This window comes from Eublepharis macularius, chromosome 6 (assembly GCF_028583425.1).
Source record: "Eublepharis macularius isolate TG4126 chromosome 6, MPM_Emac_v1.0, whole genome shotgun sequence".
Lineage (NCBI taxonomy): Eukaryota > Metazoa > Chordata > Lepidosauria > Squamata > Eublepharidae > Eublepharis > Eublepharis macularius.
The window spans coordinates 30,929,932-30,949,466 of NC_072795.1; the positions used below are offsets into that span (position 1 = coordinate 30,929,932).

Sequence of the window (19,535 nt, forward strand, 5' to 3'; positions counted from 1 at the left end):
AAGGGGAGCGCTCTGAATTGGAAGTGGCGGTTGCCCACCTGGAACCTTAGGAAACAGCGATGAGCTGGATTGATGGGTATGTGTACGTAGGACTCGTGAGGTCTACTGACATGAGCAACTCCCCAATTCGCAGCTCTTCGGAGATAGAATGTAACATCTTCATGTGGAAGTGTTTTAGCTTTATAAACTGGTTTACGATTTTAGGTCCAGGATGGCCCTCCAGCCCCCATTTTTCTTTGGGACTGTAAAGAAGGGGGAGTAGATGCTAAGGCCTGTCTCCCCGCTGGGAACGCGCTCTATTGCTTGAATGTCTAGCAGATGTCTGAGTGTTTTTTTGCATGATGAGTCTCCTCTGGGGGATTTTGCAAAGGGGAGATTTCATGTAGTGATCCGGTGGGTAGGATTCCAATTCAATTGAGTAACCTTTGGAAACCAACCACTTCAAGGGTCCAAGCATCCAACTTTGACTCAACCCATGCTTGTTGAAATTGAAGCAGTCTTCCCTCCACCAGGTCCCAAAGTGAGACAGGATTTTGGGGCTTTGTGTCAAAGTCGGGCCTAACACCACGAGATTGCTGCTTTCTGGTTGACCTATAGCCGAAGGAATCTCTCTTAAATTTCTGCCTAGAGAAGTTCCAAGAGGACATCTTGGACTCCTGTCGGGGCCTGCCCATGAGTGAAAGGAATAAAAGGACTGGGAAATGAAGGGGCGTCTGTCCGACTTCTTGAGTATTTTTGGCAGGGACTTCTTTTTGTCCCTGGTTTCCGCAAGTATTTTTTCCAACGCGTCTCCAAGTAGTTTGTCGTCCTGGAAGGGTAGGACATGAGAATGAATTTAGAATGAAGATCAGCCAGCCAGGACCTTAGCCACAGTAACCTCTAGATGACCATCACTGCTGCCATGATCCTGGAGGAGGAGGTTAGAGCGTCTAGTGTGGCATTCGCCACAAAGGTGCTGGCTTTCAGGAACCTGTTGGCTCTTTCTAGGAGGCATCTGTGATTGCCTGGAAGCAGCTGGATGAGCTTGCGAGCCCACACTACCAAGGCTCTGGACATGATAGCAGTGGTGATGGTCCTAATGGCCATGGCCGAGGCTTTGTGGGTCCTCCTCAGGGCTACTTCTGCCTTTCTGTCCAGATTGTCCTTCACGGATCCTTGCCCATCAGCTGCTAGTAGGCCTGTGGACTGCAGAGCTGCCACTGGAGCATCAATCTTGGGCACATGCAATAGCTCTTTAGCAAGGGTAGGTAAGGCATACAATTTTTTGTCTGAGCTTGAACACTGTTTATTGGCCACAGGAGTGGCCCATTCGGCCTTCAGTTGCCTCTCAAAATACTCAGGGAATTGAAAGACTCTCTCTTGGGTGTCCACCCTGGGGAAGAACTCACTGCAGCCTTTTGGTCTAGAGGAAGCTTTTCTTATCTTAGAGGCCTCCTCTTCCCCTTCTTCCTGAAGGTCTAAGGCTGCTAAGGCTTCGGCCAAAAAGTACTGATAGTCTTCTGACATGAACAACCAGTCAGATTGTTTGAGTATGGTGACCTCCTCTTCCTCTGAGAGGAACTCACCCTCTTTTCTGTCTTTGCTATCAGATAAGGACACTAGACTCCCAGAGGGGTCTAGTGTCCTTATCTCTACCCAGAATAGACTTCTGGGTGGCCTTGGCTATTATTTCCATTCCATTAACAACTGAGTCTTCCTTTGGTGCAAGGAGCCCTTTACTTCCAGAAGACGTGTGCTCCACTTCCAGAATGTCCCTTGTGCTGCTAGAAGGCTTTGCCAACAGCAGAACAGAATCACAAGGTCTAACTTTTTCTCTGGTGCCTGGTTGTCCTTTTATAACTATACATTTGGCTTTTCTGGCTGCCAATAGTATTTTTACTGTTTCTGTGATTATTCTTAAATTTTGTAAGCTATCTTGAGGGTGCTATATGCTGAAAGATGGAGTCCAAGTATTGTAATACATAAATATAAATAATTTGAATATGTGGAGGCCAGTGAAAATTGTTCAAAGTTTCAAATGTGTCCCCATGTTATAAGCTACACTATCCACTAGTATGAAGTGAAACCTTCTTTTCACCATTAATTTTATTTTCTGACAACAAATGCTTATTTGATTTCCTGAAATCTAATTTGATGCATATAAAGACTATTACATGGTTGGAGCAGAGATGCTCCAGTTTGTAGTTTTTAGATTTTGATTGTAAAAGTATTATTTTAAAGTGTCAAATAATAGTTTGAGTTGTATTTTCTGTCAAATGGTAGGAATTATTTCATATTCTTGGGACTTAAAAATAAATATTAATCTTTTTATTCTAAAAAATATATAAAAATTAACAGGTGAAAAACAAGCTGCATCCATTTTTTAATTTTATCTAGATGAATGCTATCAAATAATGTTATCCTAAAAAGGTCAGCTAAGGTCTTGCAATGCACATTCAAAGTAGCACAGCGCTCATATTTTCAGCTGCTGAAGTCACATGGACTGAGTTTTGAAGCTTTGTCCTCACTGAAGTAGAATCCTGTGTCTGAACACGGTAGCACTCTGGATTGCAGGTGGAGTTTACATGGCGGAATGTGATGTAGTTTAGGCAGAGAAAAGAGGACTGACTTAAGTTCACCCAGTGAGATTCATGGCAGAATGGGATTTTAGCACCCTAGGTCTTCTGGTCTGATATTGTAACCATTAAGGTACTTGAGGTACTGTTGAATGCTAGTACTATACAACAGAATAAAATTCTGTACTCACTGAAAATATATACCAAAAAGCTAGCCTAGAAACCTTCTTCCTCGTATCTAGTTTTCCACATAGAAGGTCTAAATGAAGGAGCGTTCGATCAATCAAGTAAGCTCCCTTTGGCAGAATAAACTGTTACCACTCAGACTCAGGTTTACCACCTCAGTGAAAACTATACCTCTGCTTCTGTCTGCAAAATGGAAATAAAAGTGAATTCTTTCCCATTGGTTTATGAGAATAAACTAAAGGAGAAAGTATTACAAAACATTAATGGCATAAGTACCAATTATTACTGAAATTTCCACATGCTCCAATAAGCAGAAATCTAATTTCTTAATTCTGAAAGATCTCTTTTTGATGCTAATTTTATCGCCTTTCAGTACATTCAGTTAGTTTTCAGTATAAGTCAAACACAAAAACATTTCCAAAATTTATTCCTATTTTAAAATTACAGCTCTTTTACCTCAGCACAATTTATTCAATGTTCCTCTTGTCTGTAGTCACCCTCTTTCTCTTCATGTGGGCTTTATTTCCAAGCCTATTCAATATGATGTTTTCCAAGCATGTGCCACATGACTTGTTCATATAAATGGAGCAAATTAAACTGTCTCCACATATATCCTATCACATTTGTAGCCCTGATTTCTCTCCTTAACACGTGGCCAAGACACCGTATTATCTGCCTGCAGAGGTTGACCTCAGGATATTAGATTCTGCCACACTGCTCTCTTGTACTAAACTGAGGGGAAACACTTAATCACCCCTGCCTTTTCAGGGAAAAATCAACTTTAAATTTGCCATGATGAAAAATCAATAAAGCAGTAATTGCTTGGCTTATCATTGTGTGGAGGAACAAATTGGGAAGCGAAGCTTAGCGTCCATACAGATTTCAGTGAAACACGTGGAGTTTCAGGATCACTAAGCTAGAAAAGGAAAAGGTCTCAGAGTGATAATTAAATCTACTCATGCTGATTTTCTGCCAAATTTATTTCCCCTGTGTATATAAAATGTTTCACTGCTTACTAGCTAGGCATAACTAATCAATTCAACACTGGGCCAACACACATGAGAAACAAAAAAATGCAAATTCAAAAATGAAGGCATCAGGATAACATATTCCTTTAAGCATTAGTCAATTTAATATCTTACATTCAAAGGAATGACTCCATATTTAGCTCTGTTCCTTTGATATTTTAGATTATTTTTACATACGTCTTTTCCCTATAATTCTCTCTAAACCTTTTAAGTACTGATTCAAGCCAGGTTCCAAAATAGTGCTGTCACTGTCAGATATTTGAATAATCAAGAAATCTTTTAATTGTATTATGTATGATATATTAGAACTAACCATTTTAATATCTTGACAGTAATCCAATATGTTTGATTTCAATAAGGAAATAACATTTTCTCCCTCAGCAGTATTTATATTGTGCCATCCTACAGTGTTATTGTGACTACATATTTCATCTACTTAAGAGTTTGACTAGCCAGGCCTGGAGTTTAAAGAAAACCAGGTCTGTCAATAAAGCTGTCATAAATCCTGATGCCATCATATATAACATACTAAGGCCACTTTTCATTAGTTCCAAATTAAAGCACCCACTGCCACTGAAAACATTCTTGTAAAAGTTTTGTATTTTTATTAATAGACCTAATTCAAGGCAGCAAATTATCATAGCTCCAATGAAAATGCAAATATAATCATGCTGACAAATTTAAACGGGGAGGGGGGGGGCGTGTCTTTTTCATTTTTGTGAGAATCCTTCCTCAAGCTATAGGGACTGCGGTAATTAAAACATTTAAAGTAGCGCAAGCCCCTTAGTCTTTAATCTGTGGCTTGGGTCAGCTGTCTGTAGATTCTAATTTGTCCTCCATTTGTATTCATGACAGGAAAATGCTGCATATGTAACAGCAAACCAGCAGGAGGGTGTAGTGGTGGACTTGGAGGTCAAATAATTTGATTTTTGAGCAGATTACATGTAACATCCAACATCTAATCTCACACCTGATTTGGCAATAAAATTACAATAAAGGTAATGTTAAGGCACTATTACTAAGGGGCAGATAAAAGAATAACCTTTCTTTATGAGCTGGAAAACAATACGCTTATTTATACCACAAATCTTGCTTAGTATAGCCCTGAAGCTAAAGCATTTCTAGAAAGCCACTACCTGCCTTTAAGATATGAAAAGTGGAAAGAAATTTCAGTATACTTTAAAAGAAAACCATTATACATCAAGGGAGGTAGAATAAACATTTAACAAATTAGTTATTTCAATTACAAGTTAGGATTTCTGCTTCACTAGTAGTTTTTTTGGTGCTAGATGTAGTAATTTTATAAAATCATATTTAGTTAAATTCTTTCCAGAGAAAAAGTAGTACAGAAAGCTAAAAAAGACAAGACAGTTTGTGCACCTCATGTTTTTTCCAAGTTCAATAAAAATACAGGTTTACAAAAAACAAGAGTATTCATAAACTGATAATCTAGACCAAAATGTAGGCTTCTTCCTCCAAATCTGCAGAAGATAAAGGCAGAGATGAGATAGATGCAAACATGGCCTATCACAGAAAACATAGTAGCATAGTAGCACAGAAAGCATAGCAGTTGCTGAGATTCATCAGGTTTTCTGATGAATCTCAGCAACTTGAGTTTACCACGTGATTCGTGGTTCGTAGCATTCCACGGAACCTCGAACCATGAACTGCTGACCTTTTCCCAGTTCGTGGTTCGTTGTTCCATGACATTTCAACCACTCTGCACCAGCTGCTGAAGCTGGTGCGGGGTGTTTGAAACAGACAGCCCCTTTCTTCTACTGCCTGGGCAGCCGAAGAACAGGGCTATCAGTTTCACAGACCCCGCACCGGTTTCAGATGATGAGGTGAATCCAGCGCGGGGGTCTGTGAAACTAACAGCCTCTTTCACCTGCTGCCAGAGCGGCAGAAGAAAGGGGCCATCAGTTTCACAGACCCGGCACTCGTTCAGCCGCAGGTTCTGTGAAACTGACAGCCTCTTTTCTTGCTGTCCAGGCTGTCAGTTTCACAGACCCCGTGCTGGAACTGATGTGAGGTCTGTAAAACTGACAGCCCAGGCAGCAGGAGAAACAGACTGTCCATTTCACAGACCCTGTGCCGGTTCCAGCACGGGAACTGGAAAATGGTTCCGGAAAATACGTTCCCACAGAACACGTTTCAGTGCATATGAACCGGCCGTTCCATACGGAATTTTGTTCCGTGGTTAATTTTGTGCCCATCTCTATATAAGACAGAACCACAGATTCAGAACCTGCTCTGTGCCTCAGTCCTAACAGCATCTTGCACATTTTCCCCCAGTTCATGAGAATCTACTCTACATTTTCTCTATGTGTCACTAAATAGGTGAAGTGTAATCGTGACAAGATAGAGATGGAGGAGACACTAACTGTTAAGGCTGATCTTCTAGAGGGAAAATATCTGCTTAGCCTGGGTATGGTAATCAGAGTAATCTGATTTTGCAGATTTAGGTGTCTTATAGACACAGCCTCACTATCTGAGAGAGGCTGGAATTGTTATTAAAAATACTGTCCTATCAAAGTACTGACCACAATAATATATACTTCTATGAGTCTACTATAACATGCTGTAAATGGAGCACCTAGGAAAGACTGTCCGGGGTCCGAGTCCCAGCCCCCAGACTTGCCAGGAGGGAGCAGTGGGAGGCAACCAGGAGGCAGTGGCCCTACCACCCCAGCCAGCAACCAGGTCCAGAACCTGCCCACTCCAGGGGGAAGGGGCAAAAGGCCAAAGCCTCAGAGGGCTGGAGGGAGCTGGAAGAGACCAGCCAGTCCCACCCTCCAGGGGGAAGAGAGGGGGCTAAGCAGGACGGAGGAAAAGGGCCAAGGCAGGGGGAATAGGGACCCAGCAGCAGTCCAAACAGAGCCCTTACCAGCCAAGGAGGAGAAGCAGCCACTACAGCCCAGAGCCACACCCCGGCTAGAGGACAGCAGCCTGGCTCAGGAGTTGCTAGGAGCCAAGCCCCTCCAGGTGGAGCTGCCACAGGCATTCTGGGGGAGGAGATGGGCAGCCCCGCCCAGCATCAATGAGCAGGCAGCCCAGAAGCTGGCCAGGGAAGCTCCTCGCGAGCAAGGCCAGGCAAGCTCAGCAGCGCAGAAGCTGGCTGGGGCAGCTCCTCGCGAGCAAGGCCAGGCAAGCTCAGCAGTTCAAAGGCCTACTGGGGCAGCTCCTCATGAGCAAGGCCAAGGAGACCTCAGCTGGGGATGGCTCGCATTCAACCCCACCCTGCCAGCAAGGCAAGGAAGCCAAGAAGGGATTAGTGGTAGGAAGGAAACACCTGAGGGAAGGCACAGCTGGGCCAAGTCAGGAGAGGGAACAAGCCTAGAAGGAGGGCGGGGCGGGGAAAGGAAACCCTATATAAGGTGGCTAGGAAGAGCTCTGAGGTGGTGGGTGTGAGTAAGGAGTGATGGCGTGGAGAGCAGAGCAGTGAGAGAGCAAAGGCAAGGAGGAGAGTGGATGAAGGAGGAGGAGATGGCAGAGACCAAAGAGGGTGAGTGGCACAGGTTGAGCAGGCCAGTGAGTGGATTGAGAGGGAGTCTGGGTGATGTATACCGCCCCTCCTTCCACAGAGCAGGGTCCTGCAGAATCCCTGGCCCCCCCTTTGATGTCAGGAGCAGACCGCCCAGCGCCCCGCCCAGCGGCGGCTGCTGCAAGCCCTGACAAAGACAACTTGGAAACCTCAAGTAATGCAAAATATGGTGGTCCATTTGTTGTCTGGTGATCAGCCATTAGGAACACATTATTACTTTGTTAAAATAAATACACTGTTTGCCTGATTCTAAATCGGTTTAAGCTGATAATACTTGCTCTCTCCCTATACGAACCTATGCACCAGCTACACACTTCCATTAAATTACTGGTGGTAATTCACCTTCCTAGAGTTCCTCAACCATCCTCTACCAGAGCCTGTGTCTCTTCAGTCATGGTACTTGTATGAAATGCCCTACCAGGAGTACTAAAGAGTGCCCCTTTTTAGAAAAAGCTGCATAGTTGTTTTATTTTCTAGGGAAGTTAGTGACATTGAGAGTCTGTCAGATGTTCTAACTGTGGGTTTATTAGGTTAGCTCCAGCAGTAATTTCTGCTAACGGGAGGAATTTCCATCAGCAGAAGGTGATTTACCGCCCCTGTTCTGCTGTTGTCTGAAATGCTGCTCCTGTGGGATAGGGAACCCCTAGGAAGAGAATGAAGGGTGAGGTGGAAGCTTCCAATAGAAGTGGGGAAGTTGCAAAAATTGTGCCATCCTTCTAGTTATTGAGGAAATCTAACTCATTATTTGGTTTTTATTGTTTTCTCATGTTAGTGTGGGTTTTAATCTGTTAATCTGAAGGAAATAAAATTCTCAAATCAACCAACCAACCAACCAATCTACTCTGCCTCTCTGAGATTTTAGTACAAGAATAATTTAAATATTCAATAACTAGAATGCCATTCACATTCAGAATCTTTTCTAAACCGAAAAGAAAATAAATCTCTCAGCCATCTATCTATAATTTTTAAAAAGATGGTGGGTTTTACATAAAAAAGGATAGTTTTGGATCTCTTAGAAATAAGTTCTGGAATGTAGTAAGTCTTGCCTTTCCAAGACCTTTTAGGAAGCTAGGTAATACAACGCAGTAACTCTTGTTAACTTCAAAATAAGAATGTAAACTAGCACTTAGATTAAGGGTTTGGGATTCCATCCTCAGTTTGAAAGTTGGGAGAGACCAGCTTCATAAAGATTTCACAGAGAAAACAAAAAACAAACTTTCACATGAAACGCATTGCACTGGTATCGTAACACAATCCTGATGCAACTCTTTACATAGAGCCCAGAGACTTGAAAGTGGTTAATCACCTGCTGTGTACAACTGAGATGACAGACTAAGTTAGAGGAAACTATATTCCACTTTGAAGTGAGAATGTCCACGAAGCACAGCTGAGTTATCTAGTTTTTACTTTTACAGAATGTCCCTTTAAATACCTTCCAATTCTGGTTGTAGAAAAACTACAAAAAATCTACTCAAATGCCATAAAAGCATGATAGAGTACCATGACAGTGATGAAGTAGGCACTCTTGTTCTTACTTATTACAGCTTCAAGGGTAGAGATATTGGCCTAGTAGTGATGGTAACTTCAGTGGCTTTATCTTTAGTCGCAATGGACATTGCTAAATGTGAGAAGCGTACATGCCTATTATAACACTGTCACACACAGTGTATCTGGATAACATAATTAGAAAATTAACATAAAAGTAAAGATTTCCTTCAGATGTAATGAGTGCCCAGTGTGCTTTGAAGTTAGAGAAAAGAAAAGCTTCTACCATTTTAACAGATCATTAAACTGAAGTTTATGAAATTTGAACAGCTACAATCATCTCTACCTAAGATAGTAAGCAAAAATAAAATTATCACTTTAAAATCTATGAAGCTAATTAAGTTTTATATTTTCAGTTTTCCAGTGCACATTAGCAAAGTTCAGTATATGGTGTCAGTCAATTGCCTGTATACTAGAAAGCTAGTTAGAGATTGCAATGGAAGATGCAATTGCACTGAAAGATGCAATTAAGCTGAGCATACCACATGGGGGTGTCTTGGAGATGAAGTAGCACGGCTGTTGGGATTCCTCCAGGCAGAAGAACAGCACACTCTCTCTAGCTATATTCAAATGTCATGATAAATTACAGTTCCTAAATCATAGTTTGATTAAACTCAAGATTAATGTGATACCTGAAAGCAAGTTACTCAGCCAACTACTGCTTGTTGGTAGATCCTAAAGTAGAATTCTAAACCAGTTTATATATGGCTTGTTTATTGACTGTGGTTTGTCATAATGCTGAAATGTAGAAATCTCAGGTTATTCAATAGCCTGAGGAGGTCAGAAGGGCCCCCACTCTCCTGGCTTTCCACAAACAATGGAAAATCAAATTATTCAAAAAGGCTTTTTACTCAGATAGGAGGGCTGTATTGTAGGGAGGGGGTCTAAGATGCTTCGCTAATGAGTTAGGGACCACTGACTTCACCACTATGTTGCCTTACATATTATCTGTTCCTTTAAATATTACTCCTATATGCTTCATATTGTCTAATGTCAGTCCTAGAATTGATTATGTTCTGTTTCAGCATTTCTTCAACTCTGTATTGGATCCTTGCTAATGCTATGTCTTTGTAAACTTGCATTTATCTGCCCAATGGCATTGTTTATGGAAATATCCTTGACACTGTATGGAAATGTCCTTGATACTGATTGTACTAATCTCACACTATGTAATCTGCCTTGTCTCAGTGAGAAAGGTGGACTATAAATGAAACAAACAATCAAACAACACTATCCCTCTCAGGCTCCTGCATACAGAGATGGTAGCAAGGAGCAGAAGAATGATGTAGCTGCATTCAGCTATTGATGAAGCTTTCTCAGGACACTTCATCTCACCCTCTACCTTTTCCTCTATATTCTACCTCCCAACTAGTGGTGACTCATTGAACAGGAATATGAGCTCCAGTTTCTCCTAAAGAAAAATTTTAAAGGCAGAGGCATAAAACCTTACTTAATCACACGCTGCTGTTCAGTTTGTCAACATATACAATAAAAAAGCACCAGACAAAACACAGTTACTGCCATACCTCCCACCAGAGCATCCTCCTACTGTAGTATTTCTCCCTAGGGGTGTGCGCTTTGGGTATCCGATTTGGGTAAAATACCCGAATCGGGCCCGATTCAGAAAGCTTCGTTATTTCCAAATCAGGGCCAGCAAAGCTTCCCGAAGCATTCGTAATGCTTCAGGGGTCCTGGGAGTTAAGTTTAAAGGGCCCTTTCGCAAGCAGCAGGGCCCTTTAAACTTTACCATTCCCACCCTTTATCCCCACCCCCACTTACCTGGCACCGGCAGGAGAAGGAGGCCCCCCTACCTCCCCGCTGGCCTCCGGCGGTGGCGGCCCTCTCTGCTGGCCAGCCACGCTGGCACGGCGCCGGCAGCAGGGAAGACCCTGTCTGCCGGCCAGCTGCACCAGTGTGGCACCAGCAGCAGGAAAGGCCCTCTCTGCTGGACAGCTCTTCCGGCCGCGGCGGTAGCAGGGAAGGCCCTGCCTGCTGGCCAGCTGCGCCAGCTGCGGCGGCGCCAGGGAAGGCCAACTGGAGCCTGACCAGGTAAGTGGGGTGAGGGTGGGGGATGGGGTTAAAGGGTAGGGGTGGGAGTTTAAGGGTGAGGTGGCCTCCCCCCTCCATTCAGTATGCTCCAAATCTTTATGGAGCATACCAAATTGACTTAGGAACCCAAATCCGAAGCGGCATCCTGCTTCAGATATCAGGATTTATTCCGAAGCTTTTTCCCACTTCGGGTAAACCCGAAGCGGGAAACCCGAATATTTTTTGGGTGCACACCCCTACTTCTCTCTCCTACTGTAGCTTGCAAATTGTATCTAGTTAAATTCCTATGGTCATCTGAATTCCAGGGAAAGTGCTTGGGGAACACTGTAAGCTACAGTGGGACAGTTGAGGCATGAAGTTCCATATTGCAAATAGAAGTGGATCAAGAATGAAACTGCCAGTATATAGTAATGCTCTTACAATGTAACCTTTATACCCCAGGACTGCTTGGTGCAAAAATGTCCAATTTTCAGGCCTTTCTAGTAATCAAATTTTGGACTATTTGTATATCAAATTTCAGTTTCCTAGTTTATCAGAAACTACCTTCAAATTCTGACCCAAGTCTGAGTGACTAGTTACCACATTGGAAGATCAGATGAATTACCTTCTTCCTTTTTCTTCTTTGCTTCTTCTTCACTTCTTTCTTTAGCTTTTAATGCTTCATCTGCTTTAGCTAAAATAAACAAAACAGTGATTAGTTCAGTATTGTTAGCATTTTTATACACAAAAAGGCCTTCTAGAGGAAGTACCATGCTTTGTTGCATCTTAGATGGAAAAAACATGGGGGGATTCAATACAAAGCTAGTGTTTCAGAACTTATTACAGCCGTAGCACTGAATCTCACACTGTGATATGCCACAACATTCTAAGCCTACTTTGAAAAGAAAATTTCTTAAAAATTCTTCTTTTCTATGGCTTCCAAAAATCATTCTAAATCATATGGGAAAGCCTCTCTCTTGGGTCAAGTCTCTCAAGAGGCAGGTTCCAACTGCAGATGTATCGAAGAAAACTGAGTGCCTGTCTTAACAGACTGAGTAGTACTATAACTTAAAACAAAACAAAACAGGTGAGCAGATCAACAGGAAGTTCTCACAAACCCCCGATTTCCTCTCTGACATACATGAGCCAGTGTGGTGTAGTACAGAATTAGGATTTGAGAGATCAAATCCATACTCAGCCATTACATTCCCTAGGTGGGCTAGTCTCTTCTTTTTAGCCCAACTGACCCCACAAGGTTGTTGTTAAGATTTTAAAAATGGGCAGAGAGTACTATGTATGTTTCTTTGAGCTCTCTGGAAGAAGAGCAGGATGACAGATGCTTTAAACTTGTTCCTGTGCAGATCATCAGAGGGGAGGATGCCCTGCAGAAGCCCCGAGACACAGGAATTCACAGGGAAAAAAGTCTCTTTTCTCTCTTGGTTTCTGGAGTTTAGTGTTTCCAGTTAAACAAGGAGCTTCATAGTAAAAAACAATGCCATCTGCATTACCCTCCTTTGAATCTGACACCCCTTAAGGAAAATACATGTTTTATAATGTCCTATAAAGTCCTAACAGAAGCCTGCACCATATCCTTCCACTTTTATCAAATGAGAATCTATGACAAAACCTGCAAGGGCGGGGGGGAACCTCACACTCCAAGAAGTCCTGCCCAGATCCTGCTTTTCTACCACAAAGTCAAAAGAGAGACCTTTTGAAGTTATTCTGGAGTTAGACCATGCCTCCTGACCTAATGGGAGGAGCCTTCCTAACAGAATTAGGATGCTTAACATGTATGGTGAGTCCTAAATTCATAGGGTTTTTTTCCAGTTCAGACATCACATTTATCCAGGCATACACATACATATAACTCCAACACCTAGCTAGGTAATTGAATACATAAATAAATACTCACATATCTATCTTTACTTCAAATCAAATCTGCTAAAATATACATTGTTCTAAAATAATTTCTTGAAAGCAAATATGTAATATTCCTAGAGTGTAAACATTAATGGGCTATGTGGCTACACTGGATGCACAATTTCTGCTTACACAAGAGCCTTTGAGCAAGCAGAAAGGCAAGGAAGATATCATGGTAGCCACTTACGCTAAATCAAATTTATTTTACCCTCACTTGTAGTTCTGCTTGGCCCAGATCTTGTGCAACCAATATCTGGGCGCCATAATATATAAAAAGGAAAGTGCTTAGACTGTGTAAGTCCATTTATGTTCCTGCTTGTACACTGCTGGATCCAAACCAAGCTGTATATTTAAAATAATATCTTTTTAACGGCAACCTTTCTTAACAATACAGCATTACATTCTACATTCAGAATTTCATAGTTTAATACAGGACCTGGGAGGCTGATAGGAATTAACACTGGTGTTTAGAGCCTACATCCAGATGCATTATAAAGACTGCTTTTCTCCCCTCTCCTGCATCAGAATGATGGCAGACATGATCAATAAGGGATGCTGAGACTGAGTTCCCCCTTTCCAAGTTAGCAGATATAGGGGGATCCATATCCATGTCCAGTGTATGATCTGGTGCTGAGATACTTGTATGGGGAATGATATTTCATTCATGTTCCAACAGCATACTCTAAAAAGAATCTTCTTTCCTTTAGAAACTTCTTCCTTTATTACTTAATTACCTACAAGTTGCTCAACTGCAAGGGTTTTAAACACTTTACTACGGATGTTAAAGAAGATTAAAAATATACAGCACAGTAACAAGGGACTATCAATATACTCTGTAAATTAATTAAATTTCTGTTCTAGCACATCATTTATTCCAAAGCATTAATGTCTCAAAGGGGCCATTCTGTTTTATTGCTATCTCTTTGCCTGATGAGTGAACTTAGTGAGAATAAGTCTCTAATAGTATTATAGTTGATGAAATATTGTTTTTAAAAGTACTGCCTTGTCAAAATATAAAGAACCAAAATATGGATAGTGAGACTTTAGAATAGACCTTACTATGCAATAAATCCATTATAAGCCAACTATAAAGAAACAATTTTCTTCCTCTGCATCAACTCATCAGTTATATGAATATTCGATTTACATATTAAATATGAAGGACATGAATGCCACATGACCACAACTTTCAAAACCTGATGCCTCTTTGCTGCCAGTAGCTACACCTTCTGAAAACATACAGCTTAAATACTGATGTTCTGAAATGATAGAAGCAATTACAGAGACATCTGTTTCCATTTACAAGCTTTTAGACACACTTAGACTACATTTAAAGTCATGAAATATTAAAACTTTTCTGCCAGTAATATCTTTACAAGAATCTATTAAATTAGATAATAAAAACAAACCACCAGTAACTGTAAAGTCTTTTACTTCATTTACACTTTATTCTCCTTAGTAGCAAGGCAAGGATAATAGAAATTCCATTTGAATTCAATTTTGGTTATATGTGTAATTGTAGTGATACCCCTTGAGTCATGTAAAATGCTCAGCTTATGTTTCTTTCAAATTATCCTGCTCAGATTCACATTCCACTCCTTACAACCATCTTCAATATGTATTAGCAAAGCTCATTAGACTGAAATTTAATAATGCAAACATTAGGTGGGTTTCAAGATCCTCCATTATCAACACAAGATGGATTGCTTATATATAGCTCTTGGGCCAACCAGGCAAAATTTAGATTCAATAAACTACCAAGCTTAAATTTGATTTATTTATTCCACTATGCCAGTTTGTTCTCTGCATAGAAACAGTTCATTACATTTTTTGAAAAATAACTAAATCATAAGCAAAAAAAGATGTTTATCCCCTGGTTAGGCAAGCATTTTTTGTTTAAGTATAACCTATACCCTGCCAATTTTCTAGTCTTCTATGTACCAGTAGACATTTAAAACATATTTTGAAGGTGACATTTATTTTTCTTTCTTGCATCATTATTTGAGTAAGGCAGCAAAAGAATAATGAGTACAAACATCCTAAATAGCATATGATTTAATGCAGCCCACAAACTGAGATCCCCAGGCCACTTACTTGGAAGCATGTTCCACTGATATCAGTGCGAATGGTTTTTAAGTATATGTTCTTAGATTTGACATGGAAATCTGTTTTCCAAAATGTCTAAAATTCTAATGAATCATAGTTAATAGAAGCCAGAATGATAAACCTCTGTGTTTCTTTTTTAGTGTAATACTGGAAAAAATACTGCATGTGCTTATAAATTCAAGCAGATATATTTGCTCTGAATCCACTGAAGTTATAATTTGGAGTTTCAAAGATCAAACTCCATCCAATAAACATAATTCCTTTAGCCCCTTAAAATATCTAAAGAATACATGAACATAGCAACAGCCTCATCATAAGTCTATGTTATGACTTGAGGGCACTCTCCACCACCAAATGAGTAATGAAGCAAAAACATGACCTGCGTTCGTTCCTTCGTTCTTTCTATCATATTTGTATTCCGCCCTCCCCGCAAGCGGGCTCAGGGCGGATAACAACCTTAAAATCATTTTAAAACATTCTATATTAAAACATTAAAGCTTCATATAAAAATAGCAGCACTCTTTGCCTTGCGGCAGCAATACAACTACTAACAAGCAACACAGCAGTACAACTAGATATAGCAGCAGAGTAACAGCAGCTGAAAAACAAACAGTGGTGGGCAGCTTTCACAGGAAGGGGGATGTTGCATCTTCCGGCCGGCGGAGGCCCAACCTCAGCCATGAGCCTGGCGGAATAACTCTGTCTCACAGGCCCGGCAGAAAGATACAATTCTAAGACCTTGTAAAATCAGCTTCCTCAACCTTGTATGTTTGAAATTAAACTCAGCCATCTTGGAGTGCTAAGTGAGCACTGGTTTATCCATTTCAACAGGCCTTGTAGTCAATTATTTCCAGATATCCCCTCAATTACATCCCCCTAGTTGCATCACATATGCAGAGAATTTTCTGGAAAGGTGGGATCAGCCTGAGTCACTTTGTGCTAGGAACAGCAAAAGCAAGAATCTTTCTTGATCATTCGAAGTGTCTTCACAGTCCTCCTTGTGTGTGTGTTATGTGCCATCAAGTCGTTTCCAACCTATGGTGACCCTATGAATCTCTATCTCTAACAGACCTACTCAAATCCTGCAAACTGGAGGACGTGGCTTCTTTTATTGAGTCAAGCCACCTCGTTTTAGGTCTTCCTCTTTTCCTGCTGCCTTCCACTTTTCCTAGCATTATTGACTTTTCCAGAGAATCTTGCCTTCTCATGATGTGACCAAAGTACGATAGCTTTAGTCTTGTCATTTTAGCTTCTAAGGAGAATTCCGGCTTGATTTGATCCACTTATTTGTCTTTTTGGCTGTCCATGGTATCTGCAAAATTCTCCTCCAGCACCACATTTTCAAATGAATCAATTTTTTCCCTGTCAGTTTTCTTTACCGTCCAACTTTCACATCCATACATGGCAATCAGGAATACCATAGTTTGGATTATCTTGATCTTGGTTCCCAGAGAGACATCTTTATCTTTAAGGATCTTATCGAGCTCCCTCAAACCTGCTCTTCCAAGTCTCAATCTTCTTCTGATTTCTTCATTGCAGTCTCCCTGTTGGTTGATGATTGAGCCAAGGAATAGAAAATCTTGCACAACTTCAATTTCCTCATTGTCAACTTTAAAATTGTGTAGTTCCTCGGTAGTCATTACTTTTGTCTTCTTGATGTTCAGTTGTAATCCTGCTTTGGCGCTTTCCCCTTTAACCTTCATCACCAGTAATCGTTTCAAGTCTTCACTATTTTCTGCTAGTAATGTGGTGTCATCTGCATATCTCAAATTGTTAATGTTCCTCCCACCAATTTTCACTCCACCTTCTTCTAGATCTAATCCAGCTTTCCTTATGACATACTCTGGATAGACGTTGAACAGGTAGGGAGATAATATGCATCCTTGTCTGACATCCTTGCCAATTGAAAACCATTCTTTTCCCCCCATATTCTGTCCTGACAGTAGCCTCTTGTCCAGAGTACAGGTTACGCATCAAAATAATCAGACGTTGTGGAACTCCCATTTCTTTTAAGATTCTCCACAGCTTTTCATGATCTACACAGTCAAAAGCTTTGTTGTAATCTATAAAACAGGCTAATTTTCTTCTGAAATTCCCTGGTATGTTCCATTAGCCATCATAAATTTGCAATGTGATCTCTGGTGCCTCTTCCTTTTCTGAATCCAGCTTGAACATCTGGCATTTCTCGTTCCATATATCGTAAGGGTCTTTGCTGTATAATTTTGAGCATCACTTTGCTTGCATGGGAGATTAATGCAATTGTCCGATGGTTACTGCACTCCTTGGCATCCCCTTTTTTGGGGATTGGAATGTAGACTGAGTCCTCCTTAGCTCCATAAGATTCTGGGGATGAAATTCTGTTCCCTCACTGTGTAAGAAGCTGGGGGAGTCTCTATCAGTGCTTGTAGCTTTCGCATTTGTAGCCTCTTACTTTGCTTTCAAGTGGAATGGGAGGGGCCACAGTCCAGTGGTACAATACATGATTTGTATGCACAAGGTCCCACATTCACGCTCAAGCACTTCCTACAGAAAGTATCTTAGGTAGCAGGAACTAGAATGACTACCTGAGACCCTAGTGTTTGTCAGAATAGACCACAATGGACAAGGTTAAGCCAATGATCTGACAGTATGAGACAGTTTTATTTTAGAAAGTGTAACAGACCAGATGCTATACCAGCAGGGTTCTTCTTATGTTTATGTCTGCAAAGCCAGATAGGGTTTGACCTTTCCCCTCACCTTAATTATTCTGTATATGTGGTAAGACACAGAGTCTCTCTACATGAGACATTTTAACATGGGGACACCCAAGTGTAGGAAGACGCAATGTTATCCAGGAAGTGTAGTTTAAAACGACAGAGCTGAAAGCTCTGTCAATTTCACCTCTCTACACAGAGCCCACTGAGATGGCTCCTCAGAGGGTTTGTTAATTTCATCTTCTCCTCCTCAAAGGGAAGTTGAAATTGACAGAGCCTTCAGGGAGGTGAAGATGAAATTAATAAACCCTCTGAGGAGTGATCTCTGCCTGCTCTGTCCTTTTAAACTATCCTTCCCAGCTAACATTGCATCTCCCTACACTTAAGCGTCCCTGTGTAAGATGTTTTGTGTAGAGAGACTGTCAGAGAGGAGACATTAGTGACTTCTTGTCCTCTTCCCATATTCTGTACAATGCACAGAATGCATGGGAGAGAAATGGGTATCTTATGCTGTGTAGGACTAAGGCAGAAAGTTGCCAAGGTGAGATCTGTAGCAGTTGACAATGATCTGGCAGCCACATTTGTGGACATTAGTACTGAACTTGTTAGTGTGGTATGACACATTCTTCAGCAGAGTATAAAGATGAGGTAAAAGAAAATAAATGCTGTGACTCAAGTAGCTCCACAGAACTAGGTGTGATTCTTGACATGGACAGACCTAAATGTGATGCATGACATTTCCTCCCTCCACCTCATGTAAGATATTGGCAGATGTTGTGATACTGTATTATGCATTTTCGCTTTTCTCACTGTCGGCTGACTTGTATGGAGAATCTTGGGGAAAGGACCACCAAAGTAAGTTTAGCAAAATACTGTGGGGAGAGGGAAGAAAATTTAACATGGAACTGCTGTAATGGCAGTAGCCTCATGTTGACCACCAGATCTAGTACTGCCCTAACTCTGCTTTCACGGTATATGACACATGAACGATAACTTGTACATACTCCCTCATGAACAGATATGTCCCAGAATGCCCAATATCTAAATATTCAAGTAAACAACATTGGCCTGTATCCTACCACTCTACTCAACAAAGCTTAAAGCCTTTCTCCAGTCTAAACAGCCTTCCTCCAACTTAAATGGCTCTTACTTCACTGGAAGAACCACTTAAGCTGGAGGAAGGCCACTTAGGCTGAAGGAACACAGATGAGTAGAGTGGTTGGGTACAGGTCACTGACTCAAAAAAAGTTTATTAGAGTTTATAGCAGACTTACAGTGCTTAAACAATGCTAAACAGAGTCGCTTCCTTCTAAGTCTTTTATTTTATTTATTTAAAACATTTCCATCTTACCTTATTCCCTTGTATTTAAGCCAACAGGATTAGACGGGTAGACCTCCACTTAGGACTACATGGTTAGAGTACTTTTTCAGACCATCTTGGTTTGTACAATCACTCATCACAGAAAGAGAACCACTATGCAAATGTATCCTACAGTTAATTTTTTAAATAATGGAAATGTTTCCCACATAAAATACTTCCTACCATTTCTGTCCAAAGTCAAATGGAATAGCTTCTTATAAACAATGAGAATGAGAAATGAAAGATCCTGATGTAAAATGTGATGAGCAGAAATGAGTTGATCCTTTAGAGGATCCCTAAACCATCACAGATGCTCACTACATTTGGAGAGTTGCAATGGGAAAGACAGACAATACTAAAAAAGCAGAAGATGCTAGAAAATATAAACTTTTGTCTCAGCGAAAGTGGATGTTTCAGGAAAACATAATTCAGCAATTTCACAGCTGCATCAACACAAACACTACTTTAACCTACTTTGCAAATGCCTAATAAACTGTCAGTGGTGAAGACATATGCAATGACTGATATTTCATACTTTCAACAAAAGAAGAGTTTTAAAGACAATATAAG

The 19,535-nt window shown here is 41.0% G+C and overlaps 1 protein-coding gene across 1 annotated transcript in view; it reads right to left on the reverse strand.

Annotated features, from left to right (window-relative positions):
- RSRC1 (arginine and serine rich coiled-coil 1) overlaps nt 1-19,535 on the reverse strand; it is a 304,072-nt gene that overhangs the window by 37,139 nt on the left and 247,398 nt on the right. The window contains exon 7 of the mRNA XM_054983579.1: nt 11,512-11,580. Coding sequence (XP_054839554.1) covers nt 11,512-11,580 — 69 coding nt within the window. The remainder of the gene's footprint in view (nt 1-11,511; nt 11,581-19,535) is intronic.